Source organism: Zingiber officinale, chromosome 6B, assembly GCF_018446385.1.
Source record: "Zingiber officinale cultivar Zhangliang chromosome 6B, Zo_v1.1, whole genome shotgun sequence".
Lineage (NCBI taxonomy): Eukaryota > Viridiplantae > Streptophyta > Magnoliopsida > Zingiberales > Zingiberaceae > Zingiber > Zingiber officinale.
Window position 1 is genome coordinate 136,059,603 of NC_055996.1, and position 25,222 is coordinate 136,084,824.

The 25,222-nt window shown below is 37.1% G+C and overlaps 2 protein-coding genes and 1 long non-coding RNA gene across 3 annotated transcripts; 1 reads left to right on the forward strand and 2 right to left on the reverse strand.

The window, feature by feature from the left end:
* Positions 1 to 15,835: 15,835 nt before the first annotated feature.
* Positions 15,836 to 17,305, reverse strand: LOC121989750 (probable ascorbate-specific transmembrane electron transporter 1). Its single transcript, XM_042543967.1, has 4 exons — positions 16,758 to 17,305; positions 16,620 to 16,668; positions 16,330 to 16,529; positions 15,836 to 16,251 (listed from the first exon to the last, which is right to left on the reverse strand). The coding sequence occupies exons 1-4, from the start codon at positions 16,914 to 16,916 to the stop codon at positions 15,952 to 15,954; spliced, it is 708 nt and encodes a 235-aa protein (XP_042399901.1). The 5' UTR covers positions 16,917 to 17,305; the 3' UTR covers positions 15,836 to 15,951.
* LOC121989751 lies at positions 17,304 to 18,743 on the forward strand. The gene is made up of 2 exons (XR_006114313.1): positions 17,304 to 17,684; positions 18,278 to 18,743. It is a non-coding gene; the product is annotated as an uncharacterized LOC121989751 (long non-coding RNA).
* Positions 18,744 to 19,040: 297 nt separating this feature from the next.
* Positions 19,041 to 23,226, reverse strand: LOC121989749 (myosin-1-like). Its single transcript, XM_042543966.1, has 6 exons — positions 22,530 to 23,226; positions 20,947 to 21,079; positions 20,709 to 20,855; positions 20,498 to 20,628; positions 20,207 to 20,416; positions 19,041 to 19,865 (listed from the first exon to the last, which is right to left on the reverse strand). Exons 1-6 carry the CDS (start codon positions 22,902 to 22,904, stop codon positions 19,392 to 19,394), a joined length of 1,470 nt encoding a protein of 489 aa, XP_042399900.1. The 5' UTR covers positions 22,905 to 23,226; the 3' UTR covers positions 19,041 to 19,391.
* Between the last annotated feature and the right edge of the window lie 1,996 nt (positions 23,227 to 25,222).

Consider the following 25,222-nt stretch of genomic DNA (forward strand, 5'->3'; position numbering starts at 1 on the left):
GAGTCGAACTTAATGAGTCTAATTCGGGTTAAACTTCTTTTTATTTCCTCTTAATAGGTTGGATTATTATATTAGATTAACCATTAACTCAATAACATAATAAGTCTAATCATCTTATAATTGGATCTTGGGGCTATTACTAACAGTTGGAGGAGCCCAACAAATTTGCAAATCTAGATAGCTTGGGGGATATATAAAAGGGTGAAGGAAACTTGTATTTGGATCATCTTGGACAAGGGAGCTCCAACCCCTTCCTGGGGAAAGGTGTTCCCCTTCTAGGGGAAACCCTAGAGCCACCATCCAAGGGTTGTCGCGACGATCCATCCACCTCCGAAGCAAGGAACCATTCCTAATATACCAACAATTTTCTCCCTAAGCATCTCTTCCTCTCTATCCTCTATTTTGGATTGTAAAAATATTTCTCCCAGTGTTTTTGGTTTGTAATTCCTTTGCTATGAGGTAATTCTTTTGATTCTAGGGTTAGGGATTAACCTTTTGATATGTAAATACTATTTTGTTAAATCTATTAAGTTTGAATATTTCTTATTTAATGACATGTGTCTTTGTGGTTTGGGCATACTATGTACACACAATCTTAATGTCAAAAGCACAAGATACGTATCTCATGAGGTGTAGGGATAAACCGAAAGGAGAATCTAATCCTCCAACCAATAGAAACTTGAGATGTCGAGAGTTGCTTACGAAAGTAGATTGGTATGCCATGAGGAGCAATAAATTATCATAGATTTTAATGGATTAGTTTCAATTCATAATCATGCAGTAAGAGAAGGCAACTCGGTGGTTGTTGGATCATGTGACAGAGATCTCCTTAAGAAAGCAATCTCTCAGCTCTGTCACTCTGAAAGTAGACGATGAATTGATATAGATAAGTCGGTGTAGTCTAAAAACTTCACATCATATACTATAGGATAGTTTGCCTACATAAATAATCATTGAGGATAAGAAACTAAACATAGATTATGTATTTACAATCATTATGGTGAAATTGAAACCCTAAGATCCTTTCCCCAACTCAGATTTCCCATGTCCAAAACTCTCTCAACTCTCTCTCTCTCTCTCTCTCTCTCTCTCTCTCTCTCTCGTTCTCAAACTCTTGCAACATGCAATTTCTAAATAACCTACTTTGCAATTCTGACTAATACTTGATTCACAGTCCTCGCAGGATCGATATCTTTTATTACTTGACGACATAGCCTTCACTTGTAGTTACACAATAAATTTTTAACATCATTGTCGGGGACTATATTAATCGATATTAATTGGTTAGCAATTTGGTTAATCTACATTTCTTCTTTTCTTTTCTCTATTTTTATGCGTTCTCTGCATGATTGATAGATAGTTGAGCTTATGACCAAAATAAACACTTTTGGGAGGCAACTCAAATTTCTTTCTATCATTTTACTTGAATGCTAACTCACTATTTGGGTTTTCTTGTCTAATATTCTTTTTGCAATATTAAATGATTAGGAGGAGTGTTAATACCAGAAAGAGGGGTAACTTTGAAATATGAATAACTAAGCTATTTGACACGTATTGTAAGTACCCTTGTCACGCCCCAGGGGAGTCCCTGCCGGTGAAATTTCGACAACATCTCCCCTTTACAGATGACAATTTGATACTTGACTACATAGCCCGCAGGGCCTCACAATCCTCGGCCAACACAGTCGGAACATTTACAATAATATAAATAAACAATCCACACAGTTTATAATAAATCAGCCTCCGGCTGACTACACAACAAATCACAACACGCAATTTATTATAAAACCTACTTCACTACTTGAGGAAAACACAACCCACAACGGAAAATCATCGCAGCGGAAAACAAGGGTAGTAGACCAAAACTCGATATAACATCCATGAGTACAAGATCTACACATCACACGCATGTAGATCACAAAACAAGGAAACAAAGTCTGAAAGTAGAAAACCATATCTACACGAGGTGGGGGACTTGCGACTGGAACCTCCTGACAGCTTCATCCTAAAATAGAAAATATAAAGCAACGGGGTGAGTTCAATAAACTCAGCGGGTATCAGGCTGACATGCATAGTAAGATATATCTATAAGTAATAATCATGGAGTATAGTCTCCTGATTAATAACAAGAAATGAAAAACTGAACAACAAAAGAATAATTGTACTCACCTGGGCCTCCTATCTTGACATAAGGGTCGTCAGACCAAATACCTCATGTCTTCTGTATGCATGTCAAACATATACATCCACAAAAATGCAACATCTAAAATATAGCAATCACAAGCAATAAATGTAATCCATGCATATGATGCAAATGACATAGTCACCCCTGACGCTAGTCAACCATCTCACACACGATTGTGAGACCGAGTTAGTAGGGCTATGACAACTGTGCACTCTGCCATCACTACTCCTGAGCGACCGAGTAGATAGGATGCTATCGGAGTACACATATCCTCCTACCCCAAACATAGTGGGGGAGCCGAAGCTCTCATCTCCCTGTGTCATAGTCAAGAGGAGGGATCCTTGCCCGCTACCACGCTGCAGTCATCGCTACCCATGAGCGGACCAGCGGAGCCCTGACAGAGCAAACTACAACACACACCCTGCTTGAAATACCACTAAACCATGAGTGGTTGTGTGTGTGCAGGTCATGTAACTGGCGATGTGCTCAACAACAATGGAGCCGACAATCGCTCAGCATGCAATCATGCAAAATGGTGCATGACACTAAGCATGTAATCTTGAAAATACCAACCTCCTCATAATGTGTACTAAAAGAAAAATCAAGTCCATATCAATGATCTAGGTGCACATCCAAGTCATAAACCTAGATACACATGTCAAGTAGTCAAGTAGGTACACATGTCAAGTAAATCTAGTAGCTAGATCTGTATCCGGTAATGCATTGTATGTCACTACATAAGTACACAATGAAAGAATCAAGAGGACATAAGCATAAATGTATCACTGATAACAATATGGTAAACTGTGGTATCAAGTAGTGACATACCAAGCAGATATAAGCATAACTATTACTACTAGTTATAACTCACTAAGCATATCAGAATGACAATATCAAAAAGATAAGTCAAAGATACCCGCCTCAAAAATGGAGATCGTATCCAAAAGATCTCACGTCGAGACGCTCGTCTCGAATCAAAGTTCTGCAAATCAAACATATAATTTAGCTACTCTAATATGTATCCAGTAGCTAAATCAAATTCCTATTAAACCAAGAAACCTAAAGTCATCATTTAATCTTGGTTAGCTCGATAAATCGGATCACGCCCGAACCCTAGTTTAAAATCCAACATCTAACCTCAATATCCAGAAATGAACCAATCCTTTGCTCAAAATTAACACTTCAAATTTTCAAGACTGGAATCGATCTCATACAGCAACCAAAACAATGGATTTAAATTTGGTATTAATCCACTTCTATACAATTCTTACCTCAATTCAGAACTGTAGCTGCTCAGTGAAGAAAACAGAATGCTATCATGAGGTTGCTACCAGAAACAAAGCTGGAGCTGCTGTTGGAAATAAGAAACGTCACTGCTAGAGGGGCTTGCTGCCGGATCTAGTGGCTGTAGCAAGGTGGAGTTGCTAATCTCCGCACGAGAACCCTAAAACACAACCAACCTTAGCATCCGATCATCGGTGTATCAAACACATATCTATCTTAGCTTACCTTAATCTAAATCTGCAGGCTACTCTCGGATGAAATCCGAGTGTCACTATGGTGTGTGTCATGACAAAGAAGGACAACAACGGCACTAGGGCACTAACTTAAAGGAAATCGGAAGGAAAGGTAGGATCAGTGGTGGCACCTGGTCGGGACTGTGGCCTGCTCCAGTGAAGAGGGGATCAGGCTGAAAGCTAGGACACAACTGAACAAGGAAGCTCATGTGCTTGGCTTCCGGTGAGTGATCGCGGCCAGGAATGAATGGACGATGACCATATCAGGGCTCGGGCAGTCAGTGTCGGTGAGAAGAGACGGTGGTTAGGGCACGGATCGATGGTGGATACTGGTGCGATCGGGCGGCAGCGATCCAATAGGGGTGGCGCAGCATGAGGGAGAGGTTCGGTGGCTCTTGTGATAGCTGGAGACAAGCAACGACCTGTGATGGTCGGCAGCAGCACCGAGAGGGAAGAAGAGGCGACAGTGGAGAGGATGGAAGGCGACGACGCAAAGGAGAGGGCTCGGCTTCCCTTGGCCGATGAGTTTTGCTTGCGAGGAAGAAGAGGAAATGAGCAACAGAAGGGTGGCGCCGATTGGGGAAGATGAAGAGGAATCAAGCGCAGGTGAGGGAGATGAGGAAGAGATCGGGAGAGGAAGTGGGGAGTCGACCGGCGTCAGGCGAGGAGGAATCGAGTGGGGAGGGAATAAAGGAAAAAAGGAAAACTAGGTTTTCCTTTTTATACTTTATGTTTAATCAATTAAAGCTTAGGTTGATTCCTCAATTAACTCCCATTTATTGGATATTCCAAACAGGCTTTCCCAAGCCTATAAATTTATCCCTCTTAAACTTGTCATACGACTCCGATAAATCCTAGAAATTTTTTAAAAATTCCGTTAGCCTATTAAACCTTATTATTAAATTTTTACTTAGGGTGTTGTATTTTATACCCCATGTGAGTTTTGATATGATTAACCGAGTTAAGTTAGACTCTGTAGTTTGATCCCTTGTGTCTAAGTGTATATGGTTAGTGTAGGATCGTAGACACGTGAGTTGGGGAGGAGAGGGTGAAGCACTTATATTTTAAAAATGAGTCCTTGTTTTTGAACTTTTACAGTAAGTGCGCAGTGGAAAGAATATACGAACAAAAAAGTAGAACATAAACAGTTTTACTTGGTTCAGAATTTTCGACGACTCCTACTCCAAGACCCAACCTCCTTGAACCTATCAACGGATAATCTACTAAAATTCTCTACCGGTAACTCTTGGTAGAGTAATTGATTACAAAGAAGAAAAGGAAAGTGTAACACCTACACTTCCTTTGAGCAATAAAGTAAATAACTTAAAAGCGTTACCCAACACAAGGATGTCAAAATATGCGAGCTCAGGTGTTGGTATCGATTTGCCGACAGTGATTGGACGTAGTCGAGTAGTAGTATCATTGCAACACAGCAGTAGTACGAGGTCAGAGTATCTGAATGATAGAAGAAGTGTGTAAACGACTTGTTGAAATTGATGTTTATGGCTGATGTTCGAGGCTCCTTTTATAGTCATTTCCGGGCGCCTGGACCACCCTCAGGTGATTGAACTAAAGCCTATCTAATCCCTCTTCGTTAGTGGATTATCCACCTCTGGGCGCCTGGACCACCTTCAGTGGACTAGATCGCTAACATGACTGCACCTCTATGAAGCTCTATCTAGTATCATCCTCTATCCACTCCCAGGCACCTAGACCAACCCTGGGTGCTTGGACGCTAACGTATGCCGGTTAATCAGAGCACTCCAACTCATTTGAACAAGAGGTTGGATTCGGGCCAATCCAGTCGCTTGGACCCTACTCGGGTGTCTGGAATCGCTTTTTCTAACTTTCACTTTCCTACACCACAAAGTTATCACAACAAGTATAATATGAGAAAATAAATGTTTTAATAGACTCATAATTGTTCTGTCATGATTTCGGATTTTGCTAAAACTTTAGGTTAGACTAACGCTTATTGTTCTCTCAATCCAGAATGGGTCCTCACTAGATCTCTCATTCAGTTGCTTACCTGACCTTATCTGTCAAACATCTAGTCCTCTAGAACTGTTTGGACTTTCTCTAGTCCTGCTTAGTGTCTGATTAACCTGATAAATTAAGATTTTCCTGCAACACCAAGTTAACACAATAGATAAAATATTAAGGCAAATCAGTGTTAGTAGCTTTCAAGATTCCCTATCCGGTCGATCGCGCGCGGTTGACCGGAAACCATTTAATCACACATTACCTAGGATTACCTTTCTCTAGGGGTTTTCACTGCCTAGCTTTACTCACTAGGGCTTTCTCTACCTATCTTCACTCACCAGGGTCTAGCTTCACTTACTATGATTTTTACTGTTTGACTTCATTCACCAGGACTTCCACCATTAAGGTTCACTCACTAGAGCCTAGCTTCACTCACTAAGGCTTCCATTGTCTGACTTCACTCACTAGGACTTCCACCACCTAATTTCATTTACTAGAGCCTAACTTCACTCACTAGGGCTTTCATTGTCGGGCTTCCAATTAAGACTTACCCTTGCTAGTTATCTAGTTTGACTAGACTTCTTTCTTCCAAACATCAAGTCCTGTTTGGATCCATCCTTGGTCAAATCGACCAAACTTGGGTATGTTGTCAAATATCGAAATCCTGGAGGTTGATTGCACCAACAAAATCATGTTAACAAACACATACAATTAGCATGTTTGAAAATCTAAAATGGATGAGATGCTAGAAAAGTAAATTAAAAATATTATTGAAAAGATTTTCAAAAATTCATAAGTCTATTTTCTTAAAATTTATTTTCAAAAATTGTATGATTAATTCATGATTAATTAAGTGTAATTACATCTATAGTTTTTAAAACTATATGCATTTGACAATGACTATTATCAACACTTAATGTCCTGAAAACTCTTTTAAAATATTTTTTAAAAAAGTCATTTTGAAAGTTTTTTTTTTAAATTATGCCTTGAAATTTGTTTTTGCATTTACAAAATTATTTTTCAAAATTACTTTTCAAAATCATCTTGCAAAATTTTGAAAATATTTTGACAAATGTTCTTAAAAAACTTCCAAGGGGTTAGGGAATAACTTTAGAACAAGGTAACCCTTTATAAAAGAACTTAGGTACATTTTTTTTGATAAAAAGGGAAATGAAACTTAAGTTAAAAAATCTAGTAACCTTCCCATATTGATAAAAATCCACAAAACACATAGGGAGTTTTCTTTGTAATTAACAAGGATTTCAAAGGATGTATCAGATTGAGTGAGAGTCTTGATTAAAAGATCTAATATTAATTTTCAAAATTAATTTTGTACACATTGAATAATCTTTAAATGTTTGAAAATCCATTTTGAAAATTTTGAAAAATACATTGAAATAATTTTTCAAAATTCCTTTAAAGGTTTTGAAAGGAAAATTTCAAAAATTATCTTATTTCAAACATTTTTTTTCGGAAATAGATGATTTAGCTTATATTATTCTAAGTATTTTTTTTAAAATAAAAACTTATTATTGATTGCTTGTTACATGTTCCTTTATACCTTGAATATTTTTTGATATGTGCCAAAGGGGAAGATAATGAATTAGGTTAGAGAATTCATGAACAATAATTATTCCAAATTATGCTTCATGCTTATATATATATATATATATATTTTTATTTTTTTTTCCCCTTTAACTTTAACTCAGGTTATCATTACATCAAAAGAGGAGAGATTGTTGGTGCAGTTAGCATTAATAATCAAACTCAATTTTGATGTATGATAAATAGTTAAAGTTAGATTTTGTGTGTTCTAATCTAGTAACCAAGTGTGCAGGACTGAAAAACTTGATAGATCTAGAGGACTTGACACCAGACTGAAGTCCAGTCAGACAATTGGCAGAAAATCCAATTGGGTAAGAGAGGACTAGATAGTTGGTAGAAAGTCCAATGGGATCAGGGAGAACTAGATGACCGGTTAAAATACAGATAGGGCATCTGGTAGGATGACCTGATGGGTCAAGAAATCAAAGTCAAGTGAATATGCAATTGGTAAATGGAGGTAAGCACTAGAGCGAGAGATCTAGTGATGATGCATTCCCTGTTGAGAGAATAGTAGACGTTGATCCAACCTAGGGTTTCAGTGAAATCCAAAGTCAGGACCAGATAGTCTTGAGATTGTCTAAATATTTTAATATTTCATATTATGTTTGTTTTACTAACTCTGTAATGCAGAAAATCAAAGTTGAATTAGGGCATTCCAGATGCTTAGATGTTCGGGCGACCAGAGAGGATCCAGGGGCCCATAATGGCCCGAATCCAACTTTGCAAGCATATGAGTTAGCAAACGACGGTTGGCTAGCTTATGTCAGCTTCTAGGCGTTCGGGAGTGGTTAAGGTGCCCAAGAAGGGATAAAGGCGACTTGAATAGAGCTTCACTGAGGTGTAGCTACATCAGTAATTTAGGCGCTCAGAAGGGATCCAAGCGCCCAAAGATGGATAATCTCAGCGATGAAGGTGGATCGGATGGGCATCAGTGGAGGCATCTAGGGGTGGTCCAGGCTCCTAAAAAGGCCTATAAAAGGAGCTTCGATCAGTAGCTTCAAAACATAAATTACTATGACTTCCATACTCATGCACTATTCCAAGAAGCTCTCTACGATATCGAAACGTCGCTCCAACAACCAACACTTAAGCTACTACTCTACTTTGTTGTTGGTATAATTTGTTTATTGTCTTGTACTTAAATATTTTGTATTTTTATTCGAGCTATTAGTATATTACCCAATGAAAGCACTCAGCAAGTGTCGGCCTTAGAGTAGAAGTCGTTAATGACTTCAAACCAAGTACAACCAACTGTGTTATCCTTGTTTTTCTTTCTTTATTTTCGCTACTTTAACTTGTGATTTCTGAAAAGGTGAAAAAGCGACGCGCGCTATTCACTCCCCCTCTAGCATTTTTCTATCTTACACTCCAAACCTATATGGACTTTCTCTGGTCCTGCTTAGTGTCTGATCAACCTGATCGACCAAAACTTACCTGTAATACTGAGTTAGCGCAATAGATATAAAATAGTAAGGTAAAGCAGTGTTAGCAACTTTTAAGATTCTCTAAACCCTAAATCTTAAACCCTAAACCATTCGATCACATGCTTGGAGTTCACTACTCCAAAACTTCTCATTACATAGGGTTACCTCCCCCCTAGGGGTTTTCACTATTTAACTTCACTCACTAGGGCTTTTATTACCTAATTTCACTCACTATGACCTAGCTTCACTCACTAGGACTTTCACCGTATGATTTCACTCACTAGGACTTCCACCACCTAGTTTAACTCACTAGGGTCTAGCTTCACTCACTAGGATTTTTACTATCTGACTTTACTTACTAGGACTTCCTCTTGCCTAACCTCCAATTAGGACTAGTTACTCATTAAACTTCTCACCTACCTAACCTATGATTATAAGACTTATTCTTGCCTAACATCTAGTTAAGACTAGTCACTCATTAAACTTCTCACCTAGCTAACTTCCGATTAGGACTTACCCTTGTTTAACCTCCAGTTAAGACTAGTCACTTAGTAGACTTCTCACTTGTCTAACCTCCGGTTAGGATTTACCCTTGCTAGTCATCTAGTCTTGACTAAACTTCTCTCTTCTAAACATCAAGTCTTGTTTAGATTAACCCTTAGTCAAACTGACTAGACTTAGGTATATTGTCAAACATTGAAACCCTGAAGGCTTATTGTACCAATAGATAGTCGCTTATGAAAGTAGATCGGTTTACCACAAGGAGCAATAGACTATCATAGATCTTAATGAATCAATTTCAATTCGTCACCATGTAATAAGAGAAGGTAACTCGAGGATTGTGGATCACGTGACAGATATATATATCCTTAAGAAAGCAAAGCAACCCCTCAGCTCTATCGCTCTGAAAGTAGACGATAAATTAGAACATATACACTGGTGTAGTCTAAAAGTTCACATCGAATATCATAGAATATTCTACCTATATAAATAACCATTAAGAATAGGAAACCAAATATAGTTAAGTGTCTACAATCATTATTGTGAAACTGAAACCTTAAGATCTTTCCCCCAACTCAAATTTCCCTTGTCCACAACTCTCTCAACCCTCTCTCAATTCTCAACTCTCTCTCTCTCTCTCTCATTATCGAACTTTTGCAACCTATGATTTTCTAGATAACCTATTTTACAATTCCGACTAGTACTTGATTCATAGTACTCGTGGGATCAATATCTTTTATTACTTGACGACATAACCGTGCACTTACGATTACATATAGTTTGTCATTCTCATCTCCGCCCCCGAATTATATTCCCGACCTCCTCCCAGGTTCTATTTAATTGGGGAATCCCCACCCCTGACCCCGCAGGGATTAAATATTCATCCCCGTCCTCATCCCTGCTTCCCATCCCCGAGAATAAATCTAAAAGGATAGTTATCCTCACTTCTCATCTAATATTTACCGAACTAATCGAGAAATCCCCGTCCCCATCCCGATCTCATCCTCATCCCCATCCCTATTCCCCATAGTGTCATATCAGGGCACTTTCGAGGATGAGAATAACATCCTCATACCCGCCCTCGTTCAAATGTGGGGTTTTGAAAATTTTCCGAATCTTTACTCATACTTGAAAAATACTTCCTGAACTCGCCTCCGTTTCGAGTTTTCCCCACGTGCCTCGACCCCGTGGGAGAAATTATCATCCCTACCTAATTATATCTATATCATCAAGTATCAATTTGACATAATATATTGAGAGTAATAATTTTTTAAATATGAATTAAATTTTTAATTGTTAAAAAATAAAATTAATTAATTATTACTATAGCAATCAATTAAAGTTGTTTACGTAACCATGAACAATAATTTTAATCGACGACTCTCTCAACCCTCTCTCAAGTCTCAACTCTCTCTCTCTCTCTCTCTCTCTCTTTGTATCTCTCTCTCATTCTCGAACTTTGGCAACCTTTGATTTTCTAAATAACTTATTTTGCAATTCCGACTAGTACTTAATTCACAGTACTTGTGAAATCAATATCTTTTATTACTTGACGACATAACTGTGCACTTGCGGTTACATAATACTTTGTCATTCCCATTCCCACCTCAATATTATATCCCCACCCTCCTCCCCGGTTCTATTTAATCAGGGAATCCCCACTCTCGACCCTGGCGAGATTAAATACCTATGCCTGTCCCTATCCCAGCTTGTCATCCCCGAGAATAAATCTAAAAGAATAGTCATCCCCGCTTCTCATATAATATTTACCAAACTAATTGAGAAATCCTCATCCCCACCCCCATCCCGATCTCTATCCTTGTCCCATCCCCATTCCCCATAGTGTCGTATTAGGGCGGGCTCGGAGATAGGGATAGCATCCCCATACCCACCCCCGTTCAAATGCGGGGTTTTGAAAAATCTCCGAACCTCTACCCATATCAGAAAATACTTCCTGAACTCGCCCCGGTTTCAAGTTTTCCCCATGGGATCCCTAACCCGTGGAAGAAATTATCATCCCTACCTAATTATATCTATATCATCAAGTATCAAATTGATATAATATATTAAGAGCAATAATTTTTAAAATATGAATCAAATTTTTAATAGTTAAAAAAAACAAAATTTATTAATTATTATTATAGCAATCGATTAAAGTTGTTTATGTAAATGTGAACAATAATTTTTAATCTATGACTCTCTTTAATAATTTATTAATTTTTTTATGATTAAAAATATGATTCATGTATTTTTAATATATTACATCAAATTAATATTTGAGAATATGTATATAATAAGAAGAATTAAACGAATACATTAAACCTAATTTCATATCATTTCGAGGTTTTTAAGTCCATCAACCAATTTTGAGTTTGAAATGACATAAAACTAAATTCGTATTCGTCTTACTTTTCTGATTATATTTATACTCTCAAATATTAATTTAGCATAATATTTCAAGAACAATAATTTTTTAAACATAAACTAATATTTTTTAAAAAAAAATCTATATATTTAATAAAAATAATAATCTTGATTAATTGACACAATAAAATAGGTATTTGATAAGTGATTTAATAATTTTAAAATATAGTATATGATTGGGATATTTCAAAAAATTTCTTAAACCGTTAAACGGTTCGGTAAAACTCTGAATATTTTATTATAATCATTTGTGCTAACAGACAAAGATTGATTGAGATAAACACGGATTACGGGATTAATAATAATAAGGAGATTGTATGTGATATCTTAATTCAATCTGCAGAGTAAACCTTGGTGCTTTCCAGGTGAGAGGCAATGAGAGAAAGAACAACAGAGACCCCCAGCAACAGCACCGCCAGTGCCGTACAATTCACCAGCAAAGCTTCACCGCTGAACCTGTTCACCGTTCCAAAGGTCTCAAGGAACGTCAGCTTCTCCAAGAACCCTAACTCAGCGCTCACAAATTTTAAAAAAAACTTAGGTACATTTTTTTTTTTGATAAAAAGGGAAACGAAACTTAAATTAAAAAAATCTAGTAACCTTTCCATAGTGATAAAAATCTATAAAACACATAGGGAGTTTTCTTTGTAATTAATAAGGATTCTTAAAGATGTATTAGATTGAGTGGAAGACTTGATTGAAAGATCTAATATTAATTTCTTGAATAATCTTTGAATTTTTTAAAAACTGTTTTGAAAGTTTTGAAAAAATACATTGAAATTATTTTTTCAAAATTCCTTTAAAAGTTTTGAAAGTATAATTTAAAAAATTATCTTATTTCAATTTTTTTTAAAAACAGGTGATTTAGCTTATATTATTCTAAGTGTTTTTTTTAATAAAAACTTATTGTTGATTGCTCGCCACATGTTCTTTTATACTTTGATTTTTTTTTAATATGTGTTAAAGGGGGAAGATAATAGATTGGGTTAGAGAATTCATGAACAATAATTATTCCAAATCATGCTTCATGCTTATTTCGGTATTTTTTCTCTCTAACTTTAACCCAGGTTATCATTACATCAAAAGGGAGAAGATTGTTAGTACAGTTAACACTAATAATCAAATTCAAATTTTGATGTATGACAAATAATTAAAGTTAAATTTTGTGTGTTCTAATCTGGTTACCAAGTGTGCAGGACCGAAACACTTGATGGATCTAGAGGATCTGACACCAGACTGAAGTCTAATAAGACGTTTGGCAAAAAATCCAATTGGGTTAGAGAGGACCAAACAGTTGGTAGGAAGTTCAATGGGATCAAGGAGGACTAGATGACTGCTAAAGTCTAAATGGGGTATCTGGTAGGATGACTTGATGAGTCAAGAAATCAAAGTCAAGTGAGTCTACAATTGGTAAGTGGATGTAAGCACTAGAGGAGAGAGATGCAGTGATGATGCATTCCCTATTGAGGGAATAGTAGGCGTCGATCCACTTAGGATTTTAGTGAAATCGAGAGTCATGACCGGATAGTCCCGAGATTGTCTAAATATATTAATATTTCATATTATGTCTGTTTTGCTAACTCTGTGATGTAGAAAATTAAAGTTAGAGTTAGGGCATTCCAGATGCTCAGACATTTGGATGACCAGAGAGGATCCAGGGGCTCAAAATGGCCAGAATCCAGCTTCGCAAGCATATGAGTTGGCAAACGTTGGTTGGCTGGCCTACGTCAGCTTCCAGGCATCCGGTAGTGATTCAGGCGCCCAAGAAGGGATAAAGGTGACTTGGATAGAGCTTTGCTGTGATTTTCTAGATAACTTATTTTACAATTCCGACTAGTATTTGATTCACAGTACTAGTGAGATCAATATCTTTTTTACTTGACGATATAATCGTACACTTGCAATTACATAATAGTTTGTCATTCTAATCTCTGCCCCTGAATTATATCCCTGCCCTCCTCCCCGGTTCTATTTAAATGGGGAATCACCACCCCCAACCTTGTGGATATTAAATATCAATCCCCGTCCCTATCCCCACTTCCCATCCCCGAGAATAAATCTAAAAGAATAGTCATCCCCGCTTCCCATCTAATATTTATCGAACTAATCGAGAAATCTTCATCCCCGTCCTCATCCCGATCTCCATCCTCGTCCCCATCCCGATCTCCATCCTCATCCCCATCCCCATTCCCTATAATGTCGTATCAGGGCGGGTTCGGGGATGGGAATAACATCCCTATACCTGCCCCCGTTCAAATGTGGGGTTTTGAAAATTCCCCGAACCTCTATCCATACCCGAAAAATACTTCCCGAACTCGCCCCTGTTTCAAGTTTTCCCCATGGTGTCCCGAACCCTTAGGCGAAATTGTCATCCCTACATGATTATATTTATATCATCAAACATCAATTTGACATAATATATTAAGAGTATAATTTTTTAAATACGAATCAAATTTTTAATGGTTAAAAAATAAAATTAATTGATTATTAATATAGAAATTAATTAAAGTTGTTTATGTAATCGTGAGCAATAATTTTAATAGGCTACTCTCTTTAACAATCTATTAATTTTTCTATGATTAAAAAACTGATTGATGTATTTTTAATATATTACGTTAAATTAATATTTAAGGATATGTATATAATAAGGAGAACTAGACGAATATATTAAACTTAGTTCTATATCATTTCGAGGTTTCTAGATTCATCAACCAATTTTAAATTCGGAATGACATAAAACTAAATTTGTATTTGTCTAGCTTCCCTTGATTATATTTATGGAAAAATTTGGATGCAATCCCCATTATCAAACAAAATTTTACATGCATCTCCATTAATAAAAAAAAACTTTATTTCCACTCCCTAATTAAACATATTTACCTAATTACCCCTGATATTTTTAGATATAAAAAGTCTAAAAATGAGAATAATTCTTCTTAAATTCAGTACATTAAACTAGAATTTAATATATTTTTTATGCATGATTCTTTTTCCACTTCAATTTGATGGAAAATTTATTAGATTTTTTTTAAATGATACTTAATTGGATGAAAAATATACTATATATTTTTTAAATGGTGCTGAATTTAAGAGGAATTATATTAAATAGGAAAAAATCATATTTAATTTAATAGAAAATATACTCGATTCTAGTTTAAAGTGCTGAATTTAACAGAAATTATTCTCATTTTTAGACTATTTATACCTAAAAAATATGAGGGGTAATTTTGATAGAAAATATACTTGATTTTAGTATAAAGTGCAAGAGGAATTATACTCATTTTAGTATATTTTCAATCAAATTAAGCACAATTCTTTTTCACCTCAATTGGATGAAAAATATACTAGTTTTTCTATAAATGACACTCAATTGGATGGAAAATATACTATATTTTCTTTAAATATTGCTGAATTTAGGATGAATTATATTAAGCAGGAAAAAAACCGTGTTCAATTTGATAGAAAATATACCTAATTCTAATATAAAGTGTTGAATTTAACAGGAATTTGTTTTTAGACTTTTTATACCTAAAAAATATGAGGAACAATTAGGCAATAATATTTACATTGGATAATTGAAGCAAATAAAACTTTACGTACAGGGAGTGGAAATAAAATTTTTTTATAATTAGAGACTGCATACAAAATTAAAGTTATGATTAGAAATTTTTCTCTAATTTATCGTATATTTATACTCTCAAATATTAATTTAAGAGTAATAATTTTTTAAACATAAATTAATATTTTTTTAAAAATCTATATATTTAATAAAAAAATTAATCTTGATCAATTGACACAATAAAATAGATATTTGATAAGTGATATAATAATTTTAAAATATAATATATGATTGGAGTATTTTAAAAAAGAGAAAATTATATTTTTAGTCCTGTAATTTGTAATATTTTTTAATTTCAGTCATTTTTTTTCTAAAATTGAAATTTTTCAACGAAAAATAATGAGTTATAAATTGAATTTGGGGATTTTGATTTTTTATTACCCATGTGCTTTTTATATTCCAACCACAAACTAGACATTTTTTTGTTAAAAAATTTTAATTTTGAAAGAAAAAAGACTGAAATTGAAAAATATTACAAGTTACATGACTAAGAACATAAATTAATTCATAACAAGACTAAAATTGAAAAAGATATAAATTACCGGACTGAAAAATATAATTTCCTCTTTCAAAAACATTTCTTAAACGGTTCGGTATGAATATTTTATTATAATCATTTGTGCTAACAGACAAAGATTTATTGAGATAAACACGGATTAATAATAATAAGGAGATTGTATGTGATATCTTAATTCAATCTGCAGAGTAAACCTTGGTGCTTTCCAGGTGAGAGGCAATGAGAGAAAGAACAACAGAGACCCCCAGCAACAGCACCGCCAGTGCCGTACAATTCACCAGCAAAGCTTCACCGCTGAACCTGTTCACCGTTCCAAAGGTCTCAAGGAACGTCAGCTTCTCCAAGAACCCTAACTCAGCGCTCACAATTCCCAGCAGGTAGACAAAGACCCCGAAGACCGCGTGCCAAGGGAGGAAGGTTGCTTTCAGTGACCCTGAAGCTCCAGGGAACAAGAATGTAACAAACCCCAAAATCCACTGCGACGAGAGAGAGAGAGAGAGAAAAAAGGTTAAATTTTTATTGAAAAATAGTGAAACTTTACAGTTTTTGATTACTTGAATCCCGTAGAGGGAGATGGTGCCGAGGCCAAGCCAGGAATGGAGACTGTAGAGATTACTGATTCCTAGTTCATTATGAAACTTGAAGGCTGCAGAGATTCCAACAGCTCCGAGCACAAGGGCAAGGCCATGGAGGATGAGATGGATGCACTTGTTCACTTGTTTGCTCCACGGAAGAGCTCTAAAGCACATTGTTGCTGCAATACAAAAAGGTTTGATTAATTGCAGTTCATCTCTCCTTCCTTTTTTTTAGGATTTCAGTTAGTAGCTGATCGATTACTGATTACCTTCGCTTCCCATGATGATGAACCCGATCAGCATCAGCACTGGATGCACCTGTTCGAAGGCAAGAACAAGGAAATCTTCTCGAAACGACTCATGAATCATGATGGAAGTTAAGGGAGAGATGGTTGTGTGGTTGTTACATTAAAGATGAGCGATTTGTCGCCGGCAGAATGAAAGGCTAACCCTCCCCGGAGGTGGATGCACCACACCAGGACCATGACCGCCGCCGCAGCCGCGAGCACCTGCGCCGTGAAGAAGAAAGCCTTGGACTTCGCCGTCGTCGCCGCCGGAACACCCATGAGTGGTTAGCTCCTTGCTCTTCTCTGCCCCCTGCCCTATGCTATAAACAAAGGGCCGCAGCAACGGACACGGAGCGACATCGACGTCAGAGAAGAGGAATCAGGAAGGAACCATTCCTGATCGCCGATCGTCCAATGATCGGGATCCGTCAGCTTCAGATCCGATGGCGAACAAGATCCCCTTCATAAAAGCGAGAAGGACGTGAATGAGGTGCCGTGTTTTTAGCCAAAAGGGAATCCGTGGAGGTGGTGGCTTGGGGAGATTTCAGTGGGCACAAAGATGGCGCGAGGCTGGGCGGAAGTGGGAGGAATCCGGCCATAGACGTCGCCTTCTCCGGCCAAAAATTGGCTTTGTTTGGATTGCCAGGATGCGGACCGGCTCTGCTTGTTCTAGAGCCAGCAATTAAGGGCTTGGTTTCTAGCACCTTCTACTTGAATCAAAACTCCAATATTGCCTCTAATCTAGACCGTTCGTTGAATGATACTCGCTATTAGATTAGGGGAGTAGTGGGCCCCAGGGAGATTCCTCGAATAGAAGCGCGGGTAGATGTTTAATGTGGCGTCTCAACTGAAAACCTAACCCAAGAAAATTACGGAATATATATAACAGTCGAAGAGGGCTGCTATCGTTCGGTTGTGTCTCTCGACGGGCTCTGTCGTCTTCTCCTTCGATTTGCTCTACCGCTAATTTCTCCGCCCTTCTCTTCGGCGGTTCAATCCCTGATCCAGCCGATTCTAGTCCACAGGATCCTGCTGTCACTTCTCCAGGTTGGTTCTTCCTCTTCGAATTTATTTGAGCATGAATCAGATCCGTTTTATTTGATTTTGGTATATATTTCTATTTTTTTTTTGGAGGATTTTCTTCTTGAGACGTGGTGGCGATGTTTGCAATTGAATTCATTGAGGATGAGAATGAGCTAGTAGATGGATACATGGTAGTAAAGGTGGCTTCTTGGAATCGTAGAACAGGACTAGGTTAGGATTTTGGATAGTCCAGAATAGCATGCAGCTCTGCAGTGAATTTGTCTGACCTAGGTTTGCAGGAGTCACCGCCAGATCTACCCTACAGAAACACCCCCATGTTTTTTGCTTGTTGAATCTTGTGTGAGGAAGCAAATAGTTTTTTTCCCCCCTTAACTTTTAAGTAATTTATGATGGATTCATCTTAATTTGTCAACTCAAAATAGTGGACATTTATTTATATATTGAAACTTATAGAATTTCTTGCTTCTACAATTGCAATGCTGTTTGAGGGGAAGATGAAATCAGAATTTTACTATCTCAATGGTCCTTTTGCTAATGCTGCTGTTGTCATGCATGTCTCTGTTCCTTCATGATAATGATTTGTTGGCTGTATACAGTTTGCAATGCCACCATTAGCTACAAACATCGCTGTCCAGCCCTATCCGATAATCTCTTGGGCGTGGATCCTTGCCAGATTCCAACATCTGAAAATGAGGCAGCTAATTGGTTGGTTGAGATTCAAGCTGATGGATCAACTCTTATCTGATTTTACCACTCATGGACATTTCCCCAATCAAGGAACTGAAGGAGATCTATCGATATCGGTGTGCCTCGTGAAATTCTTCATGGTAATACTCAACTACCATCTTTGTCTACTTGAATGTCCCACCATCACCAATACTACTTGGCTCTGCAAAGGGTTTGTTCCATAGCAAAAGCAAGATTTTGTAAATGTATTACCTTACTCTTTTTGTTTATCATTTTGCGACCTATGTTTCCACATTTGCCATTAGTCATTTCATGTCTAATATTTTTGTATGTTTCAACATTTGTCATTAGTCGTATTGTGTCTAATATTTTCAACTGTAGAGATTCATAACAATATGTTTCTGATCAATCTTCTGCTGCTGTAGAGGGAGGATTATTGAAAAAATAAAACTGATGAACACTAGCTATATTCTATAGGAATGTAAAAATTTAGGAAGGACTTGACTGATCCAAAATATGATTGAGATCTAAGAGAAACAAATTTTGAAAGTGACAAGAAGTGGCTTAATAAATAAGTAAATGGGTGGCATGGATTAATCTACTTGTCAAGATAAACTAATTTTAATAACCATTTACATGGTATATTTCTAGGATGGTTTACTTAATTTTAGAAGGAATCAAAATTGTTTCTCCATGGCAATGCATAAGATTACCAGTATTCCCCAATTAAGGGGGAAACAAAGTACAAACTAAATATAAAAAATACAAAATTCATGCACACACTTCTCTATCTTCTCTATATGTAAATTTCAATGATTCATAGAAGGGGCAATTCTCTGCCTGAATCTTGACAATAATGTGTGGAACCTACAAGCAATATGAATCATACAAGGCTTGCTTCTTTGCGTTTCTGACGCCGCAAACAATCACTCAATGAGTTGGATGTTGTAATCGGATGAACAATGTGATGGTATCACTGAAATTGTAATACCAGAAGAACAAAAATGGATTCAGTTGACTGGGTCATTTTATTCTAGCAGTGCACCACCAATGTTTCCGTGTGCCTGCTTTCTCTTCAGGACTGCCGAGCTTTAGTAATTCCATCTTTGCCTCCCTCAATCGCACCTTGTAATCTTTTTTCCACGAAGCAAAACGAGCTTTGAGTTCTCGAAGCTCTTGTAAATGGTTTATATTGGCTGCACATTGCTCTGATTTTGATCCGTTGACTAAAACAGCATCATTGTCGAATATCTTTTGTTGCCGATCAAACTCCTCCGTAAGTTGAACGACCGAACTTGGGGCAGCATCACGGTTTCTCATTGGCACTGAATTAGAATTCTTTTGGAGTTTTGATAGCATGTCTTTGAGAGGTTGAACCTCAGAAGAAGAAGAGGTTTCAAAGTTACAATAATGGTTAGGTTTAGGTGTCTCCTGCCTTCTGTTTTGCTTTGGTATCTCCTCCAAAGCATGGGATTTTCTTGCGGCTGCAAAGTTCATCTGCATAAGTACGATAAATAAGTCAATATGTTTAACAATCTCACTAGGTTGACATTGATATAAAAGTTATAGTTCTAATGAAATCAGTTAGCTATATAACATTCTGTCGAAGTAGAGATAAAGAATGTATGGTCCTGCAGTAAGAATTATGGAGCACTAATGTCTTGTACAGAAGAAAAATCTTATGTCTAAGAGGATTTGTTGTTGCACAAGACCATTAACCAAAATATTGGAAGCAAACAAAATCATGCACACATAGAAGAGTGTATCAAAGTATGCATTCAGAATCTTCAGTCTATAATCTCTCTGGTACACTGAAAACTGATAGTAAAATATTTGACCTGCAAAGAATTCAATTGTCCCTGCCATGTCGTCTCCATCGATTTCATTTTCGATTCATAGTTTGACCACCTTATATCATACTCCTGAAGCCTCTGTTTCAACATAGCATTTTCTTCTTCTTTCTGCTGCAGTGCTGCTTCAGTTTTCAGCAGCTGACATCGGAGTTCAGCCAAAGCATGGTAAATCTGACTCTCCTCATTGTTTGTGTCCTGCCAACCAATTTGGTTAAAAGCTGGAAAGAGACATGGAATCACCTAGATAGTGATCAGGATTACACAATAAGATTGTACCTTAATAACTTCAGCATGGTCACTTGTTGATTCTCTCCTTGTGTTTCCTTCAATGAGGTTCGACGTTTGCCTTCTCTTTGAAGCAGCAGTCGAGACGATGACTCCTTGCCTTGCTAGCCAACCACGAATGGCTGCCGAGGAACGACAAATTATAACACACCAAATAAACTGAAAAGGATACCAAAGAGGGGAGATGGTGTGGGCATGGTACCGGACTGCAATAGCACAACATCCCTGAGTTGGCCGTTAAAGACAGCCCTAGCAGATCGCCGTCGTGCATGCTTTTGGATCACAATAGCTGAACAGCACCTCCTTATCAACACTGCAAACTTTTGCCTTTCGCTTTCACCTCGAACAACTGTTAATCAAAATTTTCCGATAGTATCAATGGTATCATCTTCAAACTACAAATGCCTCAAGAGCGTTTATCTTGGAAAAAAACACAGTACATGATTGTAAATTAGTTGCTGCTGCCTTCAGCTGTTTAAAATGCGAACGAGCTTGGAGACCTCGAAAATTCTTCTGCACCCAAAGAATTGCTTGCATAGTTTGATTTCTAGCATCATCTTCCAAACCAGTACACTGTGAAGGACAGGAGATGGAAGGATATGAGATGCAAACTAGTTAAGAGTTATCTATATGATGGCATCTTAGTTCTACAATTTATGGCTGAATGCTGCATGGGTTGCCTTTTTCTAAAGGTATGATATGGGTGCATATAGATAAACATTCTTCAGATTATTTTTCTAAAGGACTTGACCAAGATTGATTCTCTTGCTAAGTATTTTTGGCTACTGAGAATTCTCATCACCTTCAACTAGATGCCTATTTTGCATCATCCTCATTAACCTTAACTGTGCAAAGAACCAAATAGAAACAGTCTCTGGCCAACTCGACCACAAGGCATGTCGGTAGCTACTTCTCGTTAACCTACACTCCGTAGGTTAAGATGATACGATTATATGCTCAACGAAGGTCGACTGTGTAGGGGAGAAAACACCTATCCAATGGAAAGCAAACACTTCTTCATTCGAAGGAAGTCATTGTTTAGTATCATTAGAGGAGGACTTAATTGGAGGAGCCCAAATGAACAGAGCATAGCTGAAACTCGATAGGGTTAGTTACATAAGACGGGGGGAAAATTTTAAATCTGAACACATGGCTTCTAAACATTATCTACTATGCTACATTTTTTGTTTATTTTTTTTTATAATCCAGGTATCCAGCTCTTCGAACTCCTCAAGTAATCAGTCCGACTCCACAAAAATTTCGTATCGGCCACTAGGATAAATTCGGAAAGCACAAATGGGTCATAACGGACGACCTAGCATTATGAGTGGTTCGAACACCGCAGGTATATAATATGTCATACGAGATATTCAAATCCTCGTTGCATGGGAGCCCATCTTATCTCTTACCATCGCACCATGCCCAAATGACTTTTACTATGCTATATATATATATATTTTTTTGATAACCCAGGTTTTCAATTCTTACCATCTAACTAATCCTAGAGCCGATTGCCCTTACCCACCAATCCTTGAAGGTAAATCTTGAACTAAGTTTTTCACTAAATTCAACGTCAGCACATGTCCCAATAGAGTATTGAACCACGAGACTATGAAGATCCCCGTTAAGCCTTTATCGTTGCACCAAGCCCGGGTTTTTTTTACTTTTTACTATGCTATATTTTTTTAACTAGCATCATGTATCCAACCCTTCGGGCTGACTACTCTTGAGAATGATCGGTCCAATCCTATGAAAGTTTCCCACCGTAAATGTGGAAGTGCTCATAATGAGCAGCCCAACAACCCAACATCTCAGATTTATCATTCTACTAGAGGAAAATATATTGTCGTGCACCGTAACTAAGAATCGGATCGCGAGGGCTTGGGAGATTACCTGGGCACCCTCACCATAGTGGGAGCCTTTTACTATGATACATTGCTCTTAGTTCACATCGTTCAAGATGAAATTATTCAGAAAATTGTGGCAATGCAATCAGATACAAAGCATGACCAGAAATGCTTACCTCGCTTACGGTACGCTTGTCGCTGCCTCCGCAATCCAACTTCTTGCAAGGCACAAACACTGTGATATTGGCAGCCTGCACTGTTTCCTCATAGCGCAGCAGTTCTGGAATCCCCAAGCACTTCTTGCTGCCAAAAATTCCACTTTTGGGCACCGCCACATCCTTATCATTCATTCCTCGATCACTGGCTTCGTGATTAGGCCTCGCGGACACAAATCTCCTTGAAGTGGGCAGGCGACCCCTCGAGGTTGGCCGAGCGGGTAGAGCCGGCGGCAGATCCTTAGGCTGCTCATCCCCCTGCCGGATGGCGTCCAGCATCTCCTCCAGAGTGCTCCGATCGAACCCATCGCCGCCCATGGAGCGAGTCGACAACATCAAAAAAAAAAAACAAACAAACCTCCGTGCGATCTGCTCCGAATCCGTAGTCAAAAGCGTTCGTCTTCCCCGGAGCTCGCCATTCTGATCAGATTCAGCAGGGAAGGAGGTGGGCGACTGAACCAGAAACCCACCCGAAAAGCTGAAAAATCTTGCACTTTAAGCTTCGGCTTCTCCCGCAATCTTCGGCGACCAAAAGAGAAAAGCGATCATTGCGACCTGAAATCCATGAATCATAACCCTAATCTTCAGTTTCCGCCACGCTGGGATCGATTGACCAATTTTAGGGCTTTTGATCCGCCGAAGATTCAAATTTCCGGACGAGCACGCCTTCGATGGCTATTTAAATACAGACAAAAGGAAACGGCCAAGAAAACCTAGAGCCCTCATTGTGCATTAAAATTACGAGCAAGCCATCGCCTAGAAGGATTGAACGCCTTCTCCCTCGATGGCATTTTCGATATTACAATTTGAAATCGACGCAAGCTGCAACTAACAGTTGGCGGAATGACCAAATTGACCCTTGGATTCCCATTAGTGCATCGCCACTACTGTCACTGCAAAGATTAAAATAAAATTAAGTGTGAATTTTGTGATATAAATTAATTTATTTATTTTTTTGTTTTGTTAATGATGATATTTACCTGATGCATGTATTGGATAATATTTGATCAATTTTTAATGGATATAAAATATTTTGTTAGATATTTAACCTTCTTATATTAAAAGATAAAACAGAATGACCTTCTTATATTTGATTGAGATGAACGTTATAATTTTTTCTCTAATGTATTGGATAATCTAGTCTCACAGATAACTGAATTGTTATCACATAAAAATAGAGGTTGAATTCCTGAGGAATAATTTTCTCGGGAATAAAATTTCTTTATATTTGATCATCGTAATTTATCTCCCTCATCAATTTTGTGAGACGTGTGTGGAAAGAGGAGGCGCATGAGTGATCTTTTGTCACCTGTCTTGTATGATCGTATTGGGTTAAGGGTGATTTTTTGGTTATATATATAAATTAATGTGATTATTAAAAGGAAAATGCTCCCTAAACTTTAAAAAATAATAATCATTTTACCTAAACTATTTGCATTATTTTTGACTTAATTGAACATTGATGTGATAATTTTCAATTTCCATGTTATTTTTGTTTCTTTTAAGATATAGACATGATCTTTAAATTTGTCTTGTGTTGGTTCATAATAACCACTTAATTTACTTTATTATTTTATTTTTTTTAATAATTTAGGTATCTAATTTTTTCCTTAATCAATTACTCATGAAAATGATTGATCTGATTTTATGAAAAAAATTTATCGACTATTAGAATAATTTTAAAAATATAAATAAATACTGACGGATGATCATGAGTGATTTAAATATCACAAGCATATATTGTTAACAAAGAGATATTATTCACTTGAATTTTGATAGTAAAATAACATTTTCTTCTTCTTTTATATTAGTAATCATAACCCTAACATGCCATGCAGCCGAATCAACACTCACTAGTAACTTTGGATAAAGTGAGGTAGTAAGCTTCACCTTTTGACCGGCAGGAATACCATATTTTTCCTTTCTTCTTTTTCTAAAATGTGTTGTTTGTGTACTTTGCATCGTCAAATTTAATCATCATCTTTGTTTCATTGTAGCGTGTTGTACGTGATTTATGATTACAACTTTATCAGAGAGAAATCAAATTTCGGCAGATGTATACCCTAAATTTTTTTTTTCAACCCACTAGTTATTTCACTGCTGATTATAAATTGACGTTTTAATTTATCTTTCTTATATTTATTTTTTAAAAAATAAAGTTTGGCTTAAGATATCAACATACTTGATTAGAAGTGATTATAATTTTATGTTTGATTTACATTGAGATAAATGTCATCAACAATTCGATTCAGTTGGGTGAATAGGTGATTATCGAATCTCGGTTGAATCAGATAGTATAATTGTTTAGTTCGAGGAGATATAAATTCCACTCCTGTTCTTGATTACCATGATCATATGATAGCAAAAAGTGATTATGCAAATGCCCCTTAGTTCTCAAATTATGAGAAATGAAAATTATGGAATCAACTTATAGCCAATTGTCAAATAGTTAAAGTGTGGAAAGAGTTTTTTTTTTTTTTTCTCGAAGACATGGCTCGAGAGATTACAATGATCACAACCTCTATGGAGTGATGTCAAGTACCATGTCGTAGCTCATATTACACAGTTGATGCAACAAGAGACCACAGAGGGAGCAAAGGCAGAGACGACTCCAGGGTCCTCCATCTCCAAGACATCCCTAGCAGGACCAACAA

What these genes read in the sequence shown, in the direction of transcription:
- LOC121989750 (XM_042543967.1), bottom strand. Translation starts at nt 16,916, where the DNA reads ATGGGTGTTCCGGCGGCGACGACGGCGAAGTCCAAGGCTTTCTTCTTC. An exon ending in ACAAATCGCTCATCTTTAAT is followed by an intron (nt 16,669 to 16,757) that starts GTAACAACCACA and finishes GCCTTCGAACAG; the next exon opens with GTGCATCCAGTGCTGATGCT. An exon ending in TCTCCCTCTACGGGATTCAA is followed by an intron (nt 16,252 to 16,329) that starts GTAATCAAAAAC and finishes CTCTCGTCGCAG; the next exon opens with TGGATTTTGGGGTTTGTTAC.
- LOC121989749 (XM_042543966.1), bottom strand. Translation starts at nt 22,904, where the DNA reads ATGTTGTCGACTCGCTCCATGGGCGGCGATGGGTTCGATCGGAGCACT. An exon ending in AGCAACTAATTTACAATCAT is followed by an intron (nt 20,856 to 20,946) that starts GTACTGTGTTTT and finishes TTTGATTAACAG; the next exon opens with TTGTTCGAGGTGAAAGCGAA. An exon ending in ACCATGCTGAAGTTATTAAG is followed by an intron (nt 20,417 to 20,497) that starts GTACAATCTTAT and finishes ATTGGTTGGCAG; the next exon opens with GACACAAACAATGAGGAGAG.